This window comes from Ambystoma mexicanum, chromosome 3q, assembly GCF_040938575.1.
Source record: "Ambystoma mexicanum isolate Mex_15411 chromosome 3q, UKY_AmexF1_1, whole genome shotgun sequence".
In the NCBI taxonomy this organism is placed as follows: Eukaryota; Metazoa; Chordata; class Amphibia; order Caudata; family Ambystomatidae; genus Ambystoma; species Ambystoma mexicanum.
Window position 1 is genome coordinate 394,050,632 of NC_090926.1, and position 26,577 is coordinate 394,077,208.

At 47.7% G+C, this 26,577-nt stretch overlaps 1 protein-coding gene across 3 annotated transcripts in view; it reads right to left on the reverse strand.

Moving 5' to 3' along the window:
- The window catches only part of HMGXB3 (HMG-box containing 3), a 1,885,602-nt gene that overhangs the window by 733,737 nt on the left and 1,125,288 nt on the right, over positions 1–26,577 (reverse strand). For all 3 annotated transcript variants that reach the window (XM_069654075.1, XM_069654073.1, XM_069654076.1), the window contains one exon: positions 25,997–26,146. In XM_069654075.1, the coding sequence (XP_069510176.1) occupies positions 25,997–26,146 (150 nt within the window). The remainder of the gene's footprint in view (positions 1–25,996; positions 26,147–26,577) is intronic.

The window sequence follows — 26,577 nt, forward strand, 5'->3', positions numbered from 1 at the left end:
ATTGTGGATACATGCATACCCCTATGACCGTGAAAGGATTTCCTCCCATCATAGTGACACACCTTATTCTAGGTCTCAAAAACTGCTGCGTGTTTGCATTCTTGCAGTGGTTTCATTTGTGCTTGCTGCAATTGCTTTGCCTGTTGCATTTGCAGTGTCTTTGTCTGATACACTGTGTGATCTTGGGCAAAAGCAAGTGGGAATGGAAGCAAAGCCATGGGCAGAAATAGAGTTGACAATACTGCATCACTGTCGGCTGTTGCAAGAGAAAATCAATAAGAGAGAAGAGGCTAGGAAACTTGACGAAGCTGTTGGGGAGAATTCTCATAAATGTGCGAATTCTCTTCACCTTAGAGACCCTCAGCAACTTTGCTGGATTTTGAGGACTTAATGTTTTTACTCGGCGAGAGTGTGAGCCTTTTTTCCCACTCTCATGTCTTTTGATTTGTGTTTTACTCTTGTGTTCTCTTCTATTTTTCTTTCGTGTCGATCCCGTTGTTCTATTGCTCTCTGTCTGTTGTCATGCCTCCTTTGTTCTTCTGCCCTTTCTTCTTTCTTTGTTGCTCCTCTTGATACATCTGTTCTCGCCGCTGTCTGCTATTTCTTTTATGCTCATCTTCCTTTAATCTCTTTTCTCGTTCCTTGTCTTTTCTATCTTGTTCGTCCTGTCTCTTTGCCTTACTTCCTCAATGCACTTCCCCATCTAGCTTGAGCAATATCTGTGTTCCCATCTATTCATTCTGTACGAGCATTACCTCGTCAGCTTTATCCTTCTCTCCTTTCCATCTCCTAATCTCTCATTCTATCTCCGTCAATATATTCGATTGCTCGCTTTCCTCCCCCTTATCCTGTAAGATCTTAAAAAGCTCCTCTTTTCTCTTACTCCCCTCTGGACTATCGTCACTGCTATAAGCGGGTGTTCGTATATCGGACTACTATACCCGGTCGCCGCTTTCAGATCCTGTAAAGGATACAATCCTACATCTTCTGTACTATCGCGGTTTACTTCCGGCAAGGTAAGGGGAGCTGAGGGCTCGACACCTTACTCCTTACACTGATTAAGCACCCACTCTTTAGGTGGTGGATCTTCTCTCTCTTCCTGGTACATCTTCCAATGCTCTAAAATAGCTAATCATTTTTCTAACTTCTTTACCGTGTACGCAGCGTGCAAGAAGGTGGTCATGTGTTGAAATACTGCTTTTGACAGTGATCGCTCTTGTGCTCACGGCATGAACATCTTATCTGCCGTGCCTTTCACCCATTCTGCACTATACTGTTTGTGCTTGGGCATGTGCTTTGGAAATGTCTTACATAAATGCATCAGAGGAGTAATGTCTCCCATTGTGACGAGTCTTAATTGACTGTCAATACTTACCAGTGTCTACAAAATACCTTTATGAAAACAACAAATATGAGCACGCTCCAACAATATGGCCAGGTTAGTTGATGCAGGAGGGGTGAGCATCCACCCCTTCCTGCTTGACCGCCTGGCCCAAGTCAGAATTTTAGGCCGGGTTCACGCCTGGTTTCCCTCCTTCTGGCAGACAGAACTCAGATTCTCTCACTCCCCCGTTTCTCTCTTCTATTTTTTTACTCCTCTGTGGTGTCCCTCAAGGCTCCACCCTGTCCCACATTCTCTTCAATATTTAGATCTGGTCTCTTGTGTGTCTCATCCACTCCTTCGGCGTCAGATATTACTCATACGTCGACGACACTCAGATCCTGATCCGATTAGATCTCGATCAGTGGAACGCTCACCTGGAATCCACAGGGACGTCACTCAGCCTGTTCTGACCTCTTACAACCTCAAACCCTTCCCTGGAGTCTACTCGACTGGAGACAGCCTGAAACACAGGATTGGTAGAGTTTAACTCCCTATTGTCTCTGTGTGCTTGAACCCCTTCTTCCCCGGGGTCCAACCCTTCCCTTTGATCCACAGCTCACCTTGTTTTCTTGGAAAGTGTGCTCTCCATCCTGCTTTCAGCGCAGGGGTGCGCTGCTTGATGCGGGCTCGTTGCTGACTAGTTACTTCACTGGCAAGAGTCCGACAGGTAAGTATAATGAGTCTTTTGAACAGTTCCTAACTTCATTCCTTTCCTTCCTTAGATGATGGCCGGCGCCGGGGATGGCGACGTGCTGCTGAGATGAGTAGCGCTGAAGGTGAGTGAGAGCGCGATGCGACCCTTTCGTATTTGTATTGAACTGAATTCTTTTTCTGTGTCTTTTAGGTGCTGCAACGTTTTCAGCGTGGATGCCGGTTATGAAGAAGAAATGCGGTGAGTAAGCACGGTATGCAGCGCCTCTAGATGTTTCCACGCTAACCTGGAGTGTCTTTTCCCTCTTGCAGATGGATGAGAAGTACCGGAGACAGAGTTCCCCCAGAGTGACTGGGATTCAGGTAAGAGTTTGAAGCTCGTACAGTCTTTAAAAAATAAGCAAAGATTTGCTGAATGCTTACTAATACCTTTTTTCTGTTCTTTTTCCTTTTCCTTAGGAAGCGGCGTGCCGGGATGGGAATGACACCGCCGAAGATGCCCGCAGAAAAGAAGGAGCCATGAATGATGGGCAGCAGCGCCGCAAGGTAAGGCTGTTCCTAACGGTGTTCTTGTTTTTGCAAGAGCTGAGCACAGAAGAAAGATGCAGGCTTACTGGACACCGATCCGAACACGGCGAGTGTCACGCTGCAGGTGCAGAAAACAAAGCAGGTTTCTCAGCCTGGGCGTGGCTTAAATAGTCTCTGGGTATCCCAGGTGTCTCTGGGCTGAACCACACCCAAAAGACTAGACTGCACGTGCAGTTCTGAGAACCGAAATATGTGGGGGCATCCATCTTGTCCCCATCAATGCACTACAAGTCCAATCCCCAATGCTATCCTATGGGAGTGAGTGAGTCTGGTGCCACAAGCGCCAAGTCTGACTCCAAGTGGGTCTTGGAAGGCTGGGGACATGAGGGAGAGTAATCATGACAATCAGGCTGAGATGACGTTGTGCCTGAGGAGATGTTCGACAGCCGTGGGAGATTGGATGAACCGCAACTGGTTGAAGTTGAATGGGGAAAAGTTTGAGGTGCTAGTGGTGGATCCCCTCCTGATCCGTCACTTTGGCTGTCTTCTTTCTGGCCTTCTTCTCTGGGTCCCCTCCCAGTTAAGCTATAAGGTGAGGAACCTGGGGGTAATAATTTCAGCCACCTTTTCCATGGAATCCCAGGTTGCCGCTGTTTGTAAAGCAGGGCATTTTCATCTACAAATTCTTTGGAAGGTTCACCCATTAATTCCTGCTCATGTCGAGGTGCTCCCTTTGTGCTTAGTCGTCTAGACTATTGTAATTCCCTTTATTTATCTCAACCAAAGGGACTTATTCAGCGGCTTCAACGGCTACAGAATATGGCTGCTTGCGTCGCCACTGGTTCTCCATATGGTGCTCCCATATCTCTGGTGTTGCGGTCTTTGCACTGGCTTCCGGTTGCCCAGCGCATTGCTTTTAAAACTGTGTGTTTGGTTCATTGCGCCCTGCAGGCCCAAACCGCGGACTATCTGTGTGCTAAGTTTGCGCGCATATCTGTGTGCTAAGTTTACGCGCTACCTCCCGACGCGGTCTTGGCACTCAGCAACAGCTGGCCTACTTGCCGTCCCTGTGTTTCAGCCCTCGCGCAGGCGTGGGCGTGCTTTCTCTGTTGCTGCACCCCGACTTTGGAATGGCTTGCCGTTGTATTTGAAAAACTTGGAAAACCACCTTGCCTTCAGAAAGGCTTTAAAAACTTTTGTTTTAGGATTATGGCTGTTGTGCATACTGACCTCTCTCCTTCTCAGTGCTATGAAGCCTCTGGCGAACGTGCGCTTAATAAATACACCTAACATAACAATCGGCGCTCAAAACCTTTATCTCTCCAATTTTTTCTGTGAACCTCTGGATCAGCACCGATCGATTCCCTAGGTAGATAGCATAACTTTTGAACCTCATCTTAATTCTCATACAACAGTTTGTGTCGCTCCTTGACACCTTAATTCAACACAAGTACATAAACAGACAAACAAGTCGACTCTTTACATACAAACCTTAGTGATCACTTTTACTCTTTGCCCCTAATAATACCCTGATTTACAGAGTTTAGATTGTCACCTTATGCGGACCTGTCCTGCACGTCGCCTAGATAACCCAGATCGGAGTGTGAGACAATCTCTTCTAAAACCCCTTGGGTTAGGACTCTCAGGCCTTCTTTATATCCTGATCTCCCTTTTTATACAAAAACAAATCTCCCATTACTTTTTAAATTACCACAACCCCATCCCCTCAGCTTGCCATTCCCCTTAGCCTACTCACCATTCGCTAGTTAGGCTTGAAGCCTTCGGTATCATATCCTCCTCCAAACGACCACTTACGCCTTCCGTCCGCAAAGTGCCTTTGGAAACCAGGTAGGGATTTTGTTAAAGAGGTACCCTGCCCACCGTCTCGATTCTACTTGCAAGTTTTCTATTCCGCCACTCTCTACGGGAAACCCAGCGATCTTCTGACTAGATGGCAGAGGATGTCTGATCGTCTGAAGCTCTGGAGTCAACCGGTCGACGGGTCTGAACCATCCGACAATGCTACCATGTGAACTCACGGGGTGGGGGGCCTTTTAAATCAGTAACACGTCATACAAGGATGGGGATGCAGAATAACTCTTATACCAAATAATAAGACCGACTCAGGAAGTTGGCAAAATGTCTCCCCCGAATGTTTTATTTTCAATTGTCTAAAACAGGGAGTTACAATGGACATCAACAGACGTTCGATCGTTCTCTCAATCATTTTGCATAAAAAACACATTTATATAGAAAAAATCTGTCATACATGACGTCATACTACGTGGAAAACTAAGAAAAACCTACGGGAGATTGTGATTGGCTTAAGGGGAAGATCTAAGTATACTTTCTTTAAGAGATAGGGTTGTGATTGGGTCTCTAGAGTCAGGTGGACGACTTATGCCCACCCCTAATGCAAGTCATCTTCATAAGTTGCTAGATTCACGGTACACCATTGGCTATCAAACTATAAGGCCCTTAGTTATATGGCCTTTTACAATTGGTTGGCACGCTTGTAACCTTCTGGAACATTCGATTCACTAGCAGCATGTAAACTGGTACCCCAGGTGCCAACGGGTGTACTTGACCGTGTCTCCCCACCCAATTGGCCCAACATCTCTCATTGCTCATGCCTTCTGCCATTCAGATTGTCTGTGAACTTGTCCTTGCAAACTATCACTGCTCCTGAGAATAAAAGGGAGCATAGGCTCACTCTTCATCGCAGTTCAGGTCTGTACGCCCAACTCTTATTTCCATCCTTGACTCACGTGACAGGAGACCGTATTTTGGCCTGTTTTGCAGCATTTAATTGTCTTAAAGTAATAAACTTGGCACTCATGATTTTCTTTCTTGCACCTTAACAAGAGCCGATTCAGTTTCTCAAGTTCACTGTTCTTTAAGGATACCCGGTCCTTGGCCGCCCCATCCTTTGACACCAGGCTAGACAGCTATTAAAGGCCTTTCCACAACCTTCAATTGTTTTCTTACTGTGACACAGCTTTTCCGATCCTTCTTTCTTCACGGGTCTGAGCTTACTAAATATGTGACAAAGATGTCCAGAATTCTATACAAGGGTGCCACAACCTGCAGTCTATTGAATACGTATAGCCAGCCTTTAAGATTACTCAATCTACATGCATTGCTGCATCTGTACAGTTATAAAAGGGCTTGCATTGTTCTGCAGTGCTCTTCACACGTGCAATCTTCATTCCGCCTATGAAAGTTTACTCGATTCTTTACTTCGTCATCAAATTCTACAAGGTCTATGCATCTTCTTTGACCACTCTTCTCGGTGCGTCACACTAATTTCTTGTGACATCACCAGCCTCTTTTCCTCTCATCTTCATATTTCTTTGGGGACCTCCTCCCAGAGTTTGTCACCTCTACGAGGGTAAATCATATAGGGTCTTCTCAATTGATACCTTTTCTCGAAGACTCTGTGGAATTGGCATAATCACTGTCGTCGTGCATTTCGCAATTTCCGGTTTCCAGCATATAGGCAAGATGCAGGCGGGATTTCCTGCAGAGGCATTCAGCTGCTCCTCTACAAGTGTATAAATGTATGTACGTTTTCTTTTTCTTTCTTTTTTATATAGGCCATTGATGTTTGTATATGTTTGAAAAAATTGTGCTGTACTTTTCGTTTTTGTGAAAAGCTTGCTTTGTACTTTGTTCAATATCAAGCTGTAAAAATATATTTTTTTAAAACAAAAAAAATACCGAAGTCTGTGATGGGGCTGCGAGGAAAGTCAATGACCCGCCAGGGGCCTCATCACTCGCTATTGTAATCGATTTTTTCATGTATTTTTAAAGTTATGCTCTTCCCTTCTATTAAAGAACATACTGATATACACTGTATTTTTTGATGTCTGTGTAACTATTTTCCTCAGTGAATTGCACTGCTAATTGTTCCTAAAAATGTATCCTGATTCCTTGGAGGCCTTTATCTGTGTCTGGACATGTTTTCCACCCAATAGTCCTACCTTTGATTGGGAGGTGTGCATTTGTATTATTTAAAGTACTGTGCCCTAGAGGGCCAGAATTATAGTGGATTATCGCTGTTGGGTTTAGAGACCTGTATAACTGTTTCCTTCCTGGTAAAAATGTCTGGCTCCTTTTTCTTCTGACACTTAGAATATATATGTTATTTACATACCACCGGGTGTAGGGCCTATGATATAAAGCAAGAGTGTGTGGCATCTTTTGTACATTGTACTGTTGTGCAGGCTCTAGGGATTTTATAACTATGTTGGAATGTCTGGGGTTTTTTCCCCTCCCCTTTTCACTTTATGTTGTGTGTCTACCTGTGATAGTGGACCCACATATGAGTACTGGGGTGAGGAGAGTCCTCCAACGCATTACTGTTTTTATATGTATAGTGAATATTATGTGCTCAAGTACATAATGTAACTAATAGAGATCTACATATGTAACATTAAAAGTATATATTTGTGAGTGTATCATTGTGGTGTATGTTTGCATGGATAGGTGTGTGAACTAACTGTACTTTTGTGTCAGGCTGCAACCCCCTTCTAAGAGCTGTGCCTTATTGCTTTGCCATGCTACTTCCAATTAGGAAAGGTTTGTGTTAGGCAGATTTGTCATTTTTATGCTTCATCCCCTCTCCTAGCGAGACCCGCAGCACTTTTTGCTGGACTTCTGGACCTTTTTCATTCAATCCTGAATGAGTGGAGCCTTTTTCCACTCATTCGTTCTTGTGGGCTCTGTCATTTAGAACTCTATTCTTTATATTCTACCTGTCTGTCAGATCCATAGCTCTTAAAGGCATCTGTCTTTTACTACTGAAGCACACAGCTCCTTAAAGGCAGTGTTGCTGGGGACCCTTAGGGTCCTCCTTTAAGATTCTTTTTCTATATCCTCGAGGAGAACAAGTTACTTACCAACTGGTAACGTTCTTTCGACTGGATGTTCTTCCAATGTATTCCACATCTTTAACATGTAATGTCCACAGCTGTGCTGCTTTGGAAATTCTTCGACAGTCGATGGGGTTGTGTCGATGTCCCCCGAAGGCCTCCGTCGAGGGTGACATCATCGGATGTTATAAGTGGGACGCACGGCGCCCGAAGCCTCAGTTCATGTTTTTTCCCTCCACAACGTGTGCCATACCACACAGCAAGCCTCCATGACTGCACATAGCCTTGTGGGAAAGTAAGCTGCAATAGCATGTGCAATTCTTCAGAGCGGCATGCTGAGTGGGTGATGTGGAATACGTTGGAGGAACATCCAGTCGAAAGAACGTTACCAGTTGGGAAGTAACTTGTTCTTCGAATGGATTGTATCCTCCACATCTTTGACAGACTCCCAAAGCAGTATCCGTGAACGAAGGAGGGAGAAGAATTTGGATATACCCAATCAGATGGCAGAATAGAGCACTGCTTTACCAAAGGCCATATCTTGGCCATGGAAAGTATCCAGGGAGTAATGCTTGACAAAGGTGTGAATGGAAGACCACGTTGCAGCATCACAAATATTTTTAACAGGAACTCCTCGTTGTAGGGCTGTGGATGAAGCCACGTCCCTGGTGGAGTGAGCTCGCAAACCCTCAGGAGGTCCTTGCCAGCCAATCTGTAACATTCAGCAATGGTGAGGATAATCCACCTGGACAAGGTCTGTTTGCTAACAGCCTGGCCAAATGGTGTCCAGTGTATCCCACAAAAAGTTGGTCGACCACTTTGACCCTGGACATCCTAGAAATATAAAAGCCTAGGAACCAACCTATGGCGTCTCTCCTCTTCCTTACCAGGATGAGGACGAAGATAGAAAGCAGGAAGCACCACATTCTGGCTTAAAAGAAACTCAAACAATACCTTAGGTAGAAAGGAAGGACGTACGCTCAGTAAGCCCTATCCCTGTGGAACACAGTAAAGGGTGGCTTAGATGAAAGTGCCTGCAACTCGCTCACTCTGAGAGCAGATGTAACTGCAATCAAGAAAACTGTCCTGAAGGTCAACAATCTCAAAGGCCAAGAGTGCAAAGCTTCAAACGGAGCACCCATCAGGAATTTCAAGACTAGATTGAGATCCCAAACTGGCACCTGAAAAGGGGACGGCGGGAACACATTTCTGAGCCGTTTTTAGAAACTGGGTAATCAAAGGAATTTTAAAATAAGAACATTTTCAGACAAGCGCTTGAAAATAGACAACGCTGCCAGGTAACCTTTAATGATACCCACTTGGAGACCCTTGTGGGCCAAAGAAAGCAAGAAAGAAAGAACCATCAGAATGGAACACTGAAAAGGATCGACAGTGTGTCCTCTGCACCAGTCGCAAAACCTACGCCAACGGCAACGGTACAGGGATTTGGTTGCCGGACACCTGCCCGAAAGCAAAATCTCCATCACATCATCCGGGAGGTCCCAATCCTTATAACTCAAACTTTCAGAAACCAAGCGTGAAGGTTGAGAGTCGTGACCTCTGGCTGGAGAACCCGAACCCCCCTCGCGTGAGAGAAGATCCTCTGTGTGGGGAAGACGGTCGTGGAGGACAGATGGAAATTTCTAGAAGGTCCGGGTACCACGATCTCCTGGCCCAATCCGGAGCAATTAGGATCATGCGGCACCCGAACCTCTGCAACCTCCTTAGAACTTGAGGAATGACGGGGACCTGAGGAAACGCATACAGAAGTGGGAATGACCAATCCACGACGAACGCGTCCCCTAAAGCTCCTCACAGAGAAAATTCCCTTGAGCAATAGGTCTCGCACTTCCGGTTGGCACCGGTCGCGAAGAGATCCACTTCAGGGGTTCCCCAAAGGGCAAATATCTACTGAAGGACTTCCTGAGCCAACTCCCACTTGTGGGAGACCGCGCTCTGCCTTCTCAGAGCGTCCACTGCCGCATTCTCTTCTCCGGCCAGATGAACTGCCGAGAGTGAGATTCCGTGCTGTATTGCCCAGAACCAGAGCTGCATCGCCTCCCTGCACAGCGGGAGCGATCCTACACCTCCCTTTTTGTTGAGGTAATGCATGGCCACTGTGCTCTCCGTCATGATCAGGACACTCTTCCCATGCACAACAAATGGCAGAAAAGCCTTCAGGGCTAGCCAGATGGCTCTCAGCTCCAAATGATTTATGTGAAGTCTGGACTCCGACGCAGACCAATGACTGCTGGCGGTCAGCTCCTTTGCGTGAGCTCCCCATCCTGTGAGGGAAGCATCCGTCACTACAGTCACTTCCGTCCACGGTTGCCAAAACGGCTCTCCCCTCAGATTCCCTTCACTGGCCCACCACAGAAGATCCTTTGAGTCTGTGAGCGGAATCTGAAGGAGATCCGACATCTTGCTCGAGAACTGGGACCACTGCGTCCTGAGGGCCTAGTGAAGGGATCTCATCTGCAGTCTGGCCTCTGGCAGCAGAAAAATACAGGATGCCATGAGGCCGAGCAACCTTAAGAATTCGAAAGCCCAGAGACTCTGGGCATGTCGAAATTTGTCGACCATCTGGACAATGTGATGAGCCCTCACCTTGGGAGGCGAGCACTTCCCCAAGGATGTGTCCAACACAGCCCGATGTACTGGAGCTGCTGGGAAGGTGTCATATGCGACTTTGAGGGAGAAGCCCAGCTTGTGAAGGGAGTGGCAGGTGAGACTGAGATGATCCAAGGCTTGCTCGGGAGAACGCGCTCTGATCACCCAGTCCAGGTAGGGGTAGAAGTGAACTCCCCCTAACCTGAGATACGCTGCCGCCACCACCATGAGCTTGGTGAAGACCCTCGGAGTGGAGGTCAACCCGAAAGGCAGGACCCGAAACTAAAAGTGTGAGCTGCCAACGGCAAACCTCAGGTATTGTCTATGCTTTAGATGGATCAGCAAATGAAAATAAGCATCCTGTAGGTCCAATGACACCAACCAATCCTGACGTGCAAGGGCCTGAAGGACCTGAGAAAGAGTGACCATCTTCAACTTGTCCTTCCCGAGGAACTTGTTCAAGCGACGCAAGTCCAAGATGGGTCTCAGTCCTCTGTCTTTCTTGGAAATCACAAAATATGGGGATTACCAGCCCTTGTTCCTCTCTGCCACAGGCACTAGTTCTATAATGTCTTTCTCCGGCAGGGTCAAGATTTCCTGCCCAAGGAGCGGATCCGGAATCTTCAAAGAGAGTTTCCCCAGTGGATTGTCGTGAGGCAGATCTAGGAAGGTTAGGCAGTAGCCGTGGGCTATTGTTTCCAGAACCCACGCATCTGAAGTAATGGCTCGCCACTCTTCGAGATGCTGAGACAGTCTGCCCCCAACCAGCGAACAATGGGACCTGGCCTCATAGCTGCTTTGGAGCGGCTGCAGCAGCGCCTGTAGGCAAAGAGGCAGCTGCCTGAGCAGCTTTGGCACCTCTTCGCCATCCACCACGGGTAGTTTTACGGTGTCCCCTTCGACTGGCCACTCCCCTCGCTCTACCAAAAGAGAAGTAGTAACAAAAGGAACCCCTCCAGTGCTGTCCCATAAAACGAAAAGGCAGAGGTTGACACACAGCTGCGCCCAAAGACTTTGCAGCTGCTTTGGAGATCTGCAATCTCTCAAGGCTCTCGCCAGCCTTGATGCCAAACAAGCGAGAGCCGTCAAAGGGCATGTTGAGCAGACGGGCCTGCACGTACAGTGCAAAGCCCGACTTCCGCAACCACGCAAACCTGAGTATGACGGTGCTCGCAGCCATGGACCAGCTGACACTATCTGCTATTTCCAACCCAGACCGAAGGTATTCACTGAAGGCATCCTTGCCATCCTGCACAATAGCAAGGAACCCAATCCTTTCTTCCCCTTCGGGAATATGCTCAGCCGCCAGAGAGACAATGCCACAGAGTGTGCGAAAATTTGGTCAAGGCACAGGTGGAGTTGGCTGATTTAAGGGACATACACCGAGTCGAAAACACCTTGCGTGCCCATCCACCGAAGCACTTGTCGTCCCTATCTGGAGGGATGGTAGGGTATGCCGCCTGCCTCGAGGTAGCCGTGGCCGTCTGAACCACCAAACTCTCCGGAGTGGGGTGTGTGGATAGGTAGCTGGGGTCGTTACTGGATGGGTGGTATTTCTTAGTCAGCGACTTTCTGACCGCTGGAAGAGACTCTGGGGTGTTCCAAATAGCCACCACCCTTTTCTGTAATACCATGTGAAAAGGCAACACTGGCTCAGTGGAGGGACCCTGATCTATAAATGCCAGTCAGGTCATCCTTATCGAATTCAACTCGAGGGCCGGACCACCCCAGGTACTCCGTAACCCTGGACATCAACCTCCTATAGGAGGATTCAGCATGAGCCTCAGGCCTGCCAAACTCCATCCCAGGAGATGTATCCAGGCCACTGACATCATGCAAAGATTGCCTCAGATCCTCCAGTTGACTGTCCTCCGAAAAGACAATGTCACGAGCTACAGGAGTGTCATCAGGAGCACTAAAAGGCTCCAACTCCACATCAGACCTCTCTTCATCCTCATAAATATCCTGTAGAGTGAACAAACTACCTCCAAGGCACAGGAGTAGACCAGGGTTCCACAGGGGGCCTCATAGTCTTAGCCAAAGACTTTCTCACAGGATCTACAGCTCTAGGGGCCTCCGCCAGCGTTGAGGGCGCTGACGGCTTCGGCGTCGACAATGGCGACGAGGGTCTGGTCAATGGCAAACCCAGAGAGCCGCACTCAATGGGCACGGCGCCGATGGGGTCGACACCTTCCTGGACACCTTCCCAGGCTTCGACGGTCTGATCGACAGAGGTGGATCTGGCACCTCTGTCGATCTACTGGAGCCTTGTCCGAACAGGACCTCAACGGTTCCCGATGCTTATCACGCTGACCGCCCGGGCCCGAAGGCGTGCGAATGTTGGACCGAGACCTCTCCCCGCCAGCTTCAACCGAAGGCGCGGACAGGGCAGTGCCCTGAGATTACAAAATCTCCAACGTTTTCTCCCTGAATGCTTCCCGCTCCTCCAGAGTAGAGGATTTAGTGGGGCAAGCCACTTTCCTCGCGCAGCCATCATCCGATGAGGACGGGGAATGGCGAACGGTGACACTGCTTCCGGGAGTGCCTCGACGAGGCCGAGTGGCTAGAACCACTCGGGCCCGAGTCCCCTGGACTCCTTCCGACGGGGAGAGTCACCCCTCGAGTCGTCGGTGGAAAGACCAGATTTCTTGGATTTACAGGGTTTGGATACCTGACCTACCTGCAACTTCCACTTACGCTCCCGCAAGGCCTTGGCAGTCAGCAACTGCCATTTCGAGCAGTCATTGGTGTTGTGGCTCTCACCCAGACACCACAAGCAGATACAGTTTGGTCCGTGATGGACATCTTGGATTTACAGTCCTGCACGTTTTAAAGCCTGACCGCTGTCATGATTCCTGCCCCTCATGTCGCCAACCTTCCAAGATGTCAGGCTGGAGCCAGGCCACAATCACCTACATGGCCCTCAAGGGCCTCTCCATCCCTCCAAAGACCCACTTGGAGTCAGACTTGGCGCTTGTGGCATCAGACTTCCTCACTCCCATAGTATAACATTGGGGATTGGCCTTGTAGTGCATTGATGGGGTCAAGATGGATGCCCCACACATTTTGGTTCCCAGAACTGCATGTGCAGTCTAGTCTTTTGGGTGTGGTTCAGCCCAGAGACGCCTGGGATACCCAGAGACTATTTAAGCCACGCCCAGGCTGAGAAGAACAAGTTACTCTCTTACCTGGTAACGTTCTTTCAATGGGATGGTCCGACGACGTATTCCATATCCATGACAGTAATCACCACAGCTGTGCTGCTTCGGAAAATCCTTCAGCGTCTGCGTCCTGCGTCGATGACGTCGATACGCCGCCCTCGAGGACTTCCTCCGACGGCTGACATCACTGGATGTTATAAGTAGGACGCACGATGCCCGTAGCCTCAGTTGTAATTTTTTCCCCAGAACGTGTGGCACCAGTCTTCTGCCAGTCTGACCACAGAAAGCCTTGCGGAAACGTAAGCTGCAATCGCATAAGAAATTCTGTAGCGGGGAAGGCAGGGAGGGAGCGATATGGAATACGTTGTCGGACCATCCCATCAAAAGAACGTTACCAGGCAAGAGAGTAACTTGTTCTTCGAGGGGATTGGGTCCTACGACGTATTCCATATGTATGACAGAATCCCAAAGCAGTACCAATGCAAGGAGGTGGTAAAAGAATTTAGAAAACAGAAATTTAGAATGCCCAAATAGGAGATGGGAGGTCAGTCCCGTAGTCGCCGCTGTCGTCATCCGTCCCCATCGTGGCCGTGTCTGTTCCTGTGTCATCCCTCGGGAGCGGGGAAGGCGACGAAGGCTGAGAAGGCCGTGTGGGATGAAGAGGAGCCAGATGAATTCGCCTCCTCTTGTTTAGAGGGCTTCCCGACGGACCCAGTTCAGCTGGGTCGTCCGTCGGGGGTAGGGGCAGTCTCGTCCTTATTTCCGTGCATACGGTTTGGATTGCTGTCAAAATGGCCGCTGACTTATCTTGTGGCTCGGGCTGTGATGGGCATGCCGGTTGTTCCTCCTCCACGGGAACTGCGGCGTCGCCACCCTCGCTCTCGTCGCCCCCCTCGTCGGGATCCCTCCCGTGGGACCGTGCCTCTTCCAAATTTTCGGTCAGTTCCTCCTCGGAGGTTGTGTCTGTGTCCGTAATGGCCACCACCCCCCCGTCTTTTTCCACCGGGGTCTTCACGGGGGTCTTCTCAATGGGCTTAAAAGAGGATTCCCTCCGCAGAGGCAGGGAAACTCTGGGCCCGGAGGTCGCCTCCACTGGGATAGCCTCCACAGGTTTTGCCAGGGCCGCAGCGACTCCTTCAATTGAGGCCTTGGCCGGGATCAAGGCCTTCACCACCTTGGGTGCGCTTGAGGCCTTCACCTTAGGGGGAGGGTCACTGCCTCGCTCCCCTTCGACCTGTTCTTTCAAGATCAACGTGGGCCTCTCCAGAAGCTTAGCCGGGTTCTGAGGTTTTCTCTTCCCTGAGCCAGAGCGTTGGCTCGCGGTTGATGGCGTCAGTGAAGGTGCGCCCTGCCTGACAGCCGGGGAGCTCGAACGTTCGGTGCTCCCGGTGCCCGCAGACTCGCAGTGCTTTGCCTTCTGTTGGGCCCCCGTCGCCGGGGCGCCCTCTCAGGACTTAGAAGACCGCTCAGACTTCTTCTCACCTGCTGGGCTCTTGCCTTCCAGCCAGTTGGGAGAGACGGGTCCGACGATCCCTCATAGTCCGATCCGACATGTTCATGCAAAACGCACAGTCCTTCTCCACGTGCGCTTTGTCCTCGTGGAGGCAGTACAGGCATTTCAAATGCTCGTCCTCCATGAACACATTTTGTAGGTTGCATCCAGGGCAGATCCTGAATAGTTTGCCGGGAGTCGAGCTTCCCTTCTCCTGGGCCATGTTCTTCTCGTCCGCGAGGTAGGCCTCAGAAACTTCTGGAATCCTCCAAGAAGCGTAGCTCGATGAAAACTTAACCCTTGAGGGGCGTAGATAAATCTGAAACGGGTCCCCATTGATCGGAAGTAGAAACGGTGGAGCTTGAGGCTCGATTAAACCGAAAAATGAGATAAATCTCTTTGAAAAAGCAAACAAACGCAGTAAAAGCTTGAGAGCTAAGCACGAGGACTCCCAACACTTGAACGTGCGGTAAAAATCTGAGGATGGCTGCCAGGAGCGGGCCTTAGGGAGAGGGCAGTCATTGGCTGGGGGAAGTATGACCCAGAGACCAGTGATTGGTAACTACTAAGAAAGACAGATCAGAAACAAAACTGATACTGATTTTCTCTTTACCGAGGATTCCCAGCCTGACGACGGGGAATATTCATGAGCATGTGAATCCATGCCAGACCCCATGCTGGAGAAGAACAAGTTACTCTCTTACCTGGTAACGTTCTTTCGATGGGATGGTCCGACGACGTATTCCATATCTATGACACAGTAATCACCACAGCTGTGCTGCTTCGGAAAATCTTTCGGCGTCTGCGTCCTGCGCCGATGACGTCGATACCCCGTCTTCGAGGACCTCCTCCGACGGCCAACGCCACCGGATGTTATAAGTAGGACGCACAACACCCGTACCTCGCAGTTGTAGTTTTTTACTAGAACGTGTGGCACCAAACTACTGCCAGTATGACCACAGAAAGCCTTGCGGAAATGTAAGCTGCAATCGCATAAGAAATTCTGTAGCGGGGAAGGCAGGGAGGGAGCGATATGGAACACGTCGTCGGACCATCCCATCGAAAGAACGTTACCAGGTAAGAAAGTAACTTGTTCTTCGAGGGGATTGGGTCCTCTGACGTATTACATATCTATGACAGACTCCCAAAGCAGTACCAACGTAAGGAGGTGGGAAAAGAATTTAAAATATAGAAATTTAGAAAGCCCAATGAAATTGCAGAGTAAAGGACCGCCTTGCCAAAGGCCAGATCATGCCCACGGATAGAATCGAGGGAATAGTGACGTACAAAAGTATGGACCGAAGCCCAGGTGGCTGCATCACAGATGTTATGAATAGGAACACCCCTCTGCAGGGCAGTAGAGGCAGCCATACCCCTGGTAGAATGGGCCCGCAAGCCTACCGGAGGGTCCTTACCGGCCAAGCAGTAACATTCAGAAATTGCCAAGATAATCCATTGAGACAAAGTCTGCTTATTAACAGCATGTCCCAAACGCCTTCCAGCGTAAACAATAAAGAGTTGATCGTACACTCTGACCCGGGACATGCGTGAAATATAAAAGCTTAAAGCTCTCCTAGGATCCAGCCTATGCAGCCTCTCCTCTTCCTTACCAGGATGCGGAGGAGGATAAAATGCCAGAAGAATATTCTTCTGGCCTAAATGAAATTCCGACACCACCTTCGGAAGAAAGGAAGGACGAACTCTAAGGACATCCTTGTCCTTATGAAACACAGTGAAGGGTGGCTAAACTGAAAGTGCCTTTTACTCGCTCACTCTGCGAGCGGAAGTGACCGCAACTAAAAATACAGTTTTAAGGGTTAACAGTCTCAAAGGACAAGAATGCAATGGCTCAAAGGGAGCACCCATTAGAAACTTGAGAACAAGGTTCAGATCCCAACCGGGCACCTAGAACGGTGATGGAGGGAATACATTATTGAGCCCTTTCAGAAACTGAGAAATTAAAGGGATTTTAAAATAAGAACACTCCTCAGACGAGCGCTTAAATATAGACAGCGCCACCAGGTAACCTTTAACGGTACCCACTTGCAAGCCCTTGTGGGCCAAAGAAAGCAAAAAAGACAGAACCACAGGAATGTCACATGAAAAAGGATTCACATTCTTAACCCTGCACCGGTCGCAGAACTTTCTCCAACGGCAACGGTTCAGGGACTTTGTTGCGGGCCGTCTGGCCGAAAGCAACACCCCATCACGTCTTCAGAGAGGTCCCAATCCTTATACCTCAACCTTTCAGAAGCCAAGCGTGAAGGTTGAGGGATCTCACCTCTGAATGGAGAACCTGACCCCCCTCCCGTGACAGCAGATCGTCTTGGTAGGGAAGACGATGTGGAGGGCAGATGGACAAGTCGAGAAGGTCTGGGTACCACGTCCTCCTGGCCCATGCCGGAGCAATGAGGATCATCCGGGAACTGAACCTCTGCAGCACTTGCGGGATGACGGGGACTGGAGGAAACGCGTACAGCAGTGGGAATGACCACTGCATCACGAACGCGTCTCCTAAGGCTCCTCTTGGAGGAAATTTCCGCAAGCAGAACCTTTCACACTTCCGGTTGACACTGGAGGCGACGAGATCCACTTGAGGGGTCCCCCAATGGACGAAGATCTCCAGGAGAATTTCCTGAGCCAACTCCCACTCGTGAGAGATCGTGTTCTGCCTGCTCGTGTCCGCCGTCTCGTTTTCGTCTTGGGCCAAATGAACTGCCGAGGCCGAAATCTCCTGGTGGATTGCCCAGAACCAGAGCTGCATCGCCTCCCTGCACAGAGGAAGTGACCCTGCCACCCCCTTTTTGTTGAGGTAGTGCATGGCCACTGTGTTGTCTGTCAGGATAAGGACATTCTTTACTCGCACAGTTGGCAGAAAAGCCTTCAGGGCAAGCCTGACGGCCCTCAGCTCCAACAGATTGATATGGTGTCTGGACTCCGACGGAGACCAACGACTGCTGACTGTTAACTCGTTGGCATGAGCTCCCCCATCCCATGAGGGATGCGTCCGTCACGATCGTCACCTCCGGCCAGGGTAGCCAAAATGGAGCCTCGTTCATCAGATTGCCTTCGACGGCCCACCACAGAAGGTCCTGGGAGACCGAGGGCGGCACCTGAACGGGGTCAGACATCCTGCCGGAGGACTGTAACCACTGGAGTTTGTGAGCCCATTGCAAAGATCTCATCTGCAACCTGGCCTCTGGCACCAGAAGAATGCAGGATGCCATGAGGCCATGAGGCCGAGCAACCTCAAGAACTCGAACGCTGGGAGACTCTGGGCATGTTGAAACTTGTGCACCATCTGCTGAATGTGATGAGCCCGAACGTGGGGAGGAAAACACTGCCCCAGAGACGTGTCGAGCACTGCTCTGATGTACTGGAGCCGCTGTGTTGGCGTCAAATGGGACTTCTTTAAATTGAGGGAGAAGCCCAACCTGTGAAGGGAGTGGCAGGTGACTGACAGATGATCCAGGACTTGCTCGGGAGAGCATGCCCTCATCAACCAATCGTCCAGATAGGGGTAGACGTGAATCCCGCCTTTCCTAAAATACGCTGCCACCACCACCATGAGCTTGGTGAAGACCCTTTGGGCGGAAGCCAATCCGAACGGCAGGATCCGAAACTGAAAGTGCGAGTCGCCAACCGCGAACCTCAGGAACTTCTTGTACATGGGATGGATTGGCACATGAAAATAAGCATCCTTGAGGTCTAGAGACACCAACCAGTCCTGAAGTTGAAGGGCCTGGAGGACTTGAGAAAGAGTAACTATCTTGAACTTGTCCTTACGAAGGAGCTTGGTCAAAACGTGCAAGTCCATGATGGGTCTCAATCCCCAGTCTTTCTTTGAAATCCAAAAATGAGGGGAATACCATCCATTGTTCCTCTCTGCTACAGGCACCAGTTCTATGGTGCCTTTCTCCAGCAGGGATTGAATTTCCTGCGCAAGGAGCGGATCCGGACTCTTCAAAGCGAGGTTCCCTGGTGGATTGTCGTGAGGCCGCTGCCGGAAAGGAAGACAGTAGCCGTGGGCTATAATCTCCAGAACCCACACATCTGAAGTAATGGCCCGCCATTCTACCAGATGCTGCCCCAGCCTTCCCCCCACCGGCGAAGCATGGGCCTCATGACTGAGCAGAAGCGGCTGCTGCGTTGCCTGAGGGCAAAGAGACAACTGCCCCTTTGACTAGCAGCTCCTCTCGCTTTACCAAAGGAGTAATAATGAAAGGAACCTCCCCTCCATTGCTGTCCCCTAGGACGAAAAGGCAGAGGTTGGCGAACTGCAGCGCTCAACGACTTCGCTGCAGTTTTTGAGGTCTGCAACCTCTCAATGCTCTTGTCAGCCTTGCTGCCAAAAAGATGTACACCATCAAAGGGATGGTAGGATACGACGCCTGCTTTGCTGGGGCTGTAGCCGCCTGCACCAGCAAACTCTCCGGAGTGGGGTGCGTGGTCAAGTAGCAGGGGTCGTAACAGGGGTCGCTACTGGCTGGGCGGTATTTTTGCGGCAAAGACTTGGCGGGAGACTCTCCGGAGCAGTCCAAGCCGCCGCCACCCTCCTTTGTAGAGCCATATGGAATGGCAGTACCGGGTCAGTTGGTGGACCTTGGTCGAGGATATCCTTCAGGTCATCCTGCAGAAAATCCCCTGGTGGAGCAGACCACCCCAAGTACTCGGTGACCCTCGACATAAGGCACCAGTACGAGGACTCGGCATGGGTGCCAGGCTCAGGCCTACAGAACTCTACCTCCGGAGAGGTGTCCAGACCACTGGCATTGAGCAGCGACTGACGCAGGTCCTCAATATGGCTATGTCCAGAGATAATCTCGTCTGGTACCGTATCAGGAACCATCCTATCTTCAGAACCCTCATCCACCTCAGAAATATAATCCAGATGGTGGAAAGTGGGCACAGAATGGGGGCAAAGACGTTTGGCCTTGGCCAGAGCCTTTCTAGGGGGTTCCACCGTGCCACGGGGTACCTGCGACACAACAGCCTCGAAAGGCGTTGAGTGAATAGGTGTCGACGTCGAGCGCGGCGCCAACAGCATCGACAGATTCGACACAGGCCTCAAGGGTGGAGCCCCGAGCGTGTCCTTCGACAGCCTGGGCGCCGATGGCGTCAACGACTTTCTCGGAGGCGGAGCCTCGAGAGAGTCCCTCGACGACCTCGGCGCCACAGGCGTCGACGTCTTCTTCGAAGACTTCACAGGTGCATACGGTCTCGAACGCATCGAGGACCGGGACCTGGAACGGGCATGACTAGAATGATTCCCCTTGTCCAAGCGGGACCTTTCCCGCGAATCGTGCCGACCACCCGAGCCCGAAGGCGTACGAGCGGTGTCTCTAGTTTGGTCACGCCTGACCCCACTCGGAGGCGCAGATGGACTGGTACCCTGCGATTCAAGAATCACCAACATTTTCTTACCGAAGGAAGCCCATTCCTCCGAAGTCGCATGCTTGGTGGGATAAGCAACCCGCCAACGGGCGGAGTCCTTGGATGAGGACGGGGAAGGCGACCGATGACGGCGCTTCCGTGAGTGCCTCGAAGAGGCAGAGGAGTGGCGGGACCCACTCCGGGACCTAGACCCCCTAGACTTACGACGACGATGCAGAGAGTCGCCCCTCGAATAGTCAGTCGAAAGCCCAGTGGACCTCGACTTCCGGGGCTTGGACACCTTACCGACCGACAGCTTCTTCTTACGGCGTCGTGCGAGTCCATCACCGACATCTTGGACCCGTAGTCCCCACACTTCTTGAAGCCCGGACGTGGGGTGGAAGAAGAGGAAGACATCCCGATAAACTTCACAAACGAAAAGGTTCGAAGAACCGAAAGAACAGAAACTCCAAAGAGTCGAGGCGCGCCGAGATCTCCGAAGCGAACACGTTCGTGGAAAAAACAGAACTGAGGCTACGGGTGTCGTGCGTCCTACTTATAACATCCGGTGACGTCGGCGGAGGTCCTCAAAGACGGCGTATCGAGGTCATCGACGCAGGACGCAGAAAGATTTTACGAAGCAGCACAGCTGTGGTGATTACTGTGTCATAGATATGGAATACGTCGGAGGACCCAATCCCCTCGAAGCAGAAATACCAATGGTCGCTTGAAAAGCAACCAATTGAGCAGGTACCAATTTTCAAATATTTAGGAGTTCGGATGAGCGACACCAAAACAGAAGCATCAATGGTAAATACACTCAAAATCAAAGCACTGGCCAGTCAAGCCTGTGTCATCAACTTCAAATATGGACGTTTCTCTATTCTCCCAGTACTGCGGTTCTATAAAACCAAGACTATTCCTACAATTACTTATGGAGCAGAAGACCTGCCCACTATTCCATTCACACTGCTTCAAGGCCTTTACTGGAAAAAGGTGTTGAATCTTCGACCTTCAACGCTGATCCAACCTATCCGGCGAGAGATGGGCTTGTCATCCTTAAAGTCTGTTGTGGAGTGGAAGACCCTAGCTTTTTTACGCAAATGATTTCTACTGAACCGACCGGACATTTCTGAAATATTGTACAAACAAATCGTAGCTGGCGACACTATGGTTCTGCAGAACTGGGGAAGGAAATCATTTGCTCTGTTACAAGAAGTAGGACGCTCTTTGAAGGATCTTATCAGCAATCTGATGCTGATAAAACACAAACTGCGAGAACTAGATTGGATTAAAACCCTTGAAGCTGCAGCAACATATAAATCATCAGATCACATCCCGTCAGAAAAACAGAAACTGGATGCAGCATGCATCTATCTAGTGCAGTCACCTGATAGAAAACTGTGCCAACACTTTTTGCGGATACGACTGAACCTATTGCACACGAATGAGATCCACCATATTCGAGGACAATCTGAGTCTGATAAATGTTGATTCTGCAAAGATTCAGTTTCAGTTGAAACCATCAAACATTTGGTCATCATATGTCCTGCTTTGATAGAGAGCCGTACGAAAAACTTCCGCTACCTCTTAACAGATCTTGAGAGTGAAGATCAGGATCTCTGGTGGTCACTGCTAATATCAGGGACTAAATCAAGCTGTATAATTGCAATGTCCAAATTTTTACACCATTAAGGCAACGTATGTATTTTCTTTTCTGTGACTTTAAATCCGTGTTTTTTATTTAATGTTTTTTCAGATTGTAAAATGTTTTGCTAAAAATTGTTTCAACTAAAGCAAATAAAAATGTATTATTTATGCGTTTTAGATTGAATCAACTAAATACTCGCGAGAGGTTGGCGCACTGGTCACATGATAAATGCGCCCCTCTCAGATATGAATGCATACTCAAAATTGTTTGGAAACCAAGGAAACACTGACACACCTAATTTTGGAATGTCCATACTTTAGGGAACCAAGTTTCTAATTAATTTGTGTACTTGGAGGCAGAAAGTTGACAAGAATTTCTTTGACAAAGAATGATGGAGGAGAATCTAGATCTCTCAGTCTTGCTTTGACTCGATTTTTTAAATTCAGTGATTTAGAACTGTAGAAATATGAATAATCTGTCACGCACGCTCAATTATTTAGCTTTTACTCTTTTTAATTGAGAGCTGCATGGACTCTAACCATTCGAGCCATAATTGTTTGAGAGTGTACACATTTTATTCTATGAATTTTTTTAAACTTATTTTTAACTGTCCCTGAGTGCTGCTAATTCTATTTCAATATAAGAATGTACTTATGTACTTAATTTCGAAATATGAAATACTGACTAGGAATTGTGCTGCTATTCCTATTTCAATTAAAGATATTATTGGTATGTTTGCACATTTGCTTGATTTGCACAAAGGGTCTGCCTCAAAAGAACTTTAGAAATAATTTACTTACTTAATTCCGAGTATGAAATACTGTCTAGGAATTGTACTATTATTTCTATTTCAATGAACGATACCGTTGATATGTTTATGCACATTTGCTTGGTTTGCACAAAGGGTCAATTTTGAAAGAATTTTAGAGAGAATTTACCTACTCGCCTATTTTGGAGTGGGAGATAGTGTCTAGGAATTCTGGCTACTAGTATGTATTATTCTTGTATCTGTTAGCTTGATTTGCACACATGAGAGATTTGTACTAGAATTTCACCATCACACAATGGTGGGGAGAAATACATTGGTATTTGAAGTATTTTTTTAGAATGATTAAAAAATAATGTATCATCGGATTATTGCTTTATGAAATTTAATGTCCCATAACTACCAACTATTGAGGGATTTTTATGTTATGTTAAAATACTGCTGCTTTTTCTTGTTTTTCCTAGATTTGTAAGACTGTGATTTTATACAAGACATTTTGTAATGGTTTGTTTAAAACCATAAAAAAAACAAAAAACAAAACAAAAGTTAATTTTGTGGCAGAAATAAAATATACCATAAAATGGTGGCCATGGTGTGTGAAATGATTAGAAATGAAGAAACTGTGTGGTTGTAAAATCAAATCCGTTACCAAAATAAAGTAAAACATATGCTGACATTTTGTTCCTTTGAAGGTAGATTATTTGAGCCAGCATGAGCTTGTCATGGAACAATCGCCTTTTTTCCTCAGAAACAGAAATTAAAGTACTATTACAAGTTTGCAAATTAACTTAACAGATATACACGTTTGCATATTGTAAGGCGTCGGGCATTAGGAGACAGACGCAGTGTTGTTCGTTGTGAAGTGTGTTTATTTAACTAATAATGGGGATTGGAAAAATGCCTCACTAGACTTCACTCTATCAGGGGTTTCCCTGCCTCAACAAAACTAACTAATGAAAGCGTCTTTAATAGGATGTCAAAATAACATTCTCCATCTTGTGTCTAAATCTAATCTGACCATCACACACTATATTCTACCAAAAAGGTAGAACAAGGGAAAAATAAATGTCTCTTTGCTAGTGTCTTGTAGACCAGCCTTTATATTTCAAGAAGTAAAGTTCCCAGAATAAAGTCTAAAAGGTTCTTAATTAAACCAACTCTTTTCAAAGTGTTCCAAAATACAGTTCTCTTAATGAAAATAATGATGAATCACGTACGCCAAAGAAGGGTACACAACCTATCAGCAGGCCTATCCTAGGGTGAATGATTTCCTTCCCCTGCATCAGCTCCCATAAGTGCCATGGTGGACAATCCCATTCCCCTGGTCTTCTACATACAGGCCTAAATGGTATTTCCCTACTTAGTGCCCTCTTCCTACCTGCTTCAGGGGTTTATCTCATGTGGCACACTTGGTATTCTCTCCTACCACGTGTACCAATTATTAGTATCTGTTGTGACAGACTTGGTCTGCACTCCTGCAGAGTGTGTCAGTTATTTTGATGTGCTTCACTGAGTCACAGCCTTGGTTTCCGTTATTTGTCAAGGATTCTCAATTGGTTTCAACACATACTGGGATGAGGGAGAGTGCTACTATTAACAGGCAAGCGTCTTTTAATTATGCTTGTTTTTATCACTGGAACACGGTTTTCCCCATGCGGTACCTTTCTGATCAGCGCCACAGTCTGGTTCGGGTCTCCTGTGCTTGATAGGTCCTGTCTGCCAGGAGGGACTCTGCTGACTTCCCACTGCTCAGAGTTGCCAACACCAATGAAGGAAGTTGTCGTACTCTAGAATTTCCTGGCAGTCTCGCGGCAGATATCCTTGTTCGGTGAGATGGGCAACATTTCCTCCTTCTGGATACCTCGCCCCGGCTGTTTGTTTTGTCTTCTCTTTTCCTTTAGGAGCGCTGCCTACACCCATACGTTGGTCTCTCGGGACCACAGGGAGCCAGGGCTCGTACTGCCCAAGTGTTGGCTTGGCACCAACACTGACGAGACTACAAACCGAATGGCTGTTTTTGTCTTCGGTTTTACTGCGACACAAAGGGATTCACGTCCTTTCTATTTCTTTTCCTGGTGTCCTGCTTCTACCACTTCTGCTACTCCATCCACTACTACTCTCCACGTTTCCTTCTTCCTCCCTCTTTCCTGGTTGAACATTTTCATCATAAGACTCTTATAAGAGCAACAACTAGAACGTTGTTTGTGTTTTTTTTGTCTCCTTCTTCCCTCTCTGTGTGGCCTCCTTGACCCAATACTATTACAGCTCCACGCCATTGGTGTTGTATTAGAAAAATACCTATATAACCATATGATATTTGAGGATTTGACTCAGGGGGTGTTTTGGAAATTCTTTAAAACTCTGGGTTTTGGTATGGGCGGGACATTTCCTTTCCTTATTACATGGACGAGACCCTCTGACTTGTCACAATATATAAATTTGTACTATCCTGCTTTGCATCGAAAACATCAATCAATAAGCATATACTTGCAAAAAGGAGGCTCCTTCCTCCTGTGAGGGAATAAAATGTTTGCTCTAAAGGTCCGAAAAGATGCAATATGAGTTACCATGTTACAGATTTATATAATGTAACCTAGTAATAATAATTATTATATCAGATCTTTATATAGCACTTCATAACTAATGTGTCCTGGTTCGAAGTCCTATAATAATAGCGGATTACCCCAATTCATTGGTCTTCAATTAAGCGACCCCAGAAGGATAGAGAGGGGAGTCGGCCCTGCCAGGATTTGAAGTTGGCAAGTGCAAGCCCAATCCTTATCTGGTTTAGCTATCCACCCGGACATTTCACCAAAAGTGTTTCATACTTTCCCTTCCTGTGCATCAAATAATAAATGTAAGCTTTCTAATGTAAATATAGAAAGACAGCTATCATCCACTGCTATGCATTAATGTGAATGCTTCCCAACTCCTACCTCTCTGCTCCATCCCCTTGACACCATGGTTTCAGTGATATGGACTCAACAAGTCCGCACACCGCACTGCAATATGGAGCAACACATGTTTCAGATGCTCTGGCTACAAACCACTACGATTACATAGTGGACGAATGCATCGACTGTAGAGGTCTCTGTGGCAGCCTCAAAGCCAGAGTTACCTCTTACCCGCTGAAAGTTGATCAAATGAGTACCATTGAAATGGGTAATAACACCTTTTTAACAGCATCTAGATAAACATACTTTTTTAAAGTGTGCTCTATAGATGTAGTAGATACAATTATGATAAGGTTTTTTCATAGTTAATATAATGCTTTCTGCAGCCAGGTATACAACACATCAACTACTTTAAATTATAAAGCTGCATCAATAGGGTTAAAGGCACGGCCCACAAAAAAAGAACAGCATCAAAATAAAGAAAGTTCGAATTTTATAACATTCAGCCACAAACGAAAATGTCCAACATGCAGACAATAGGAACATTCACAATCTAAGTGTTAAGCACTAACTGACGCCACATACATAAAATAACAGAAAACTTGCACTAACACATGGTTTGGCTACTTTTTCCATCCGATCCTTGCAGAGGTCATACCCGCAGCTGGGGCAGTAAGGGGGTTTGTGTCTATTTGTGTACACAAAGCTGCACCCTGGGTTTTTGCACTTTCCACGGCCTCTTGATGTAGCCAGACCCAGGTCCTACAAAAGAGGAACAGATAAGGTTATCCCTCAAGATTCCGCTGAACATTTAATATATTTATGAAGTTCACAGCGACAATAGGAGATTTGTTGAAAAACCAAGACCGCAAAAGTTTTAAAAAAATAGCTAGAGTCCTTTTTCTCCCAGCCAACATTCGAAAACAGAGGAAAGAAAAAGTCTCAATCATCATGAAACTCCAATAGGCAGATTTTTCAAAATGTTTCCTTTTAACTTTTTTTATTAGTTGAAGAACACATTTAAAGCTTGTTTTAAAAACCCCAAACATGTTTAACTTAACTAAAAATCCCTGGATAAAGTACAGAAAAGGATTGAGGGAAACAGTCCAACTTTAAAACAAAATATAAAGTGTTTTAGAAGTGTCCCACAAAATCATAATTAACTTAAGAAAAGGAAAACTCAAACTATACAA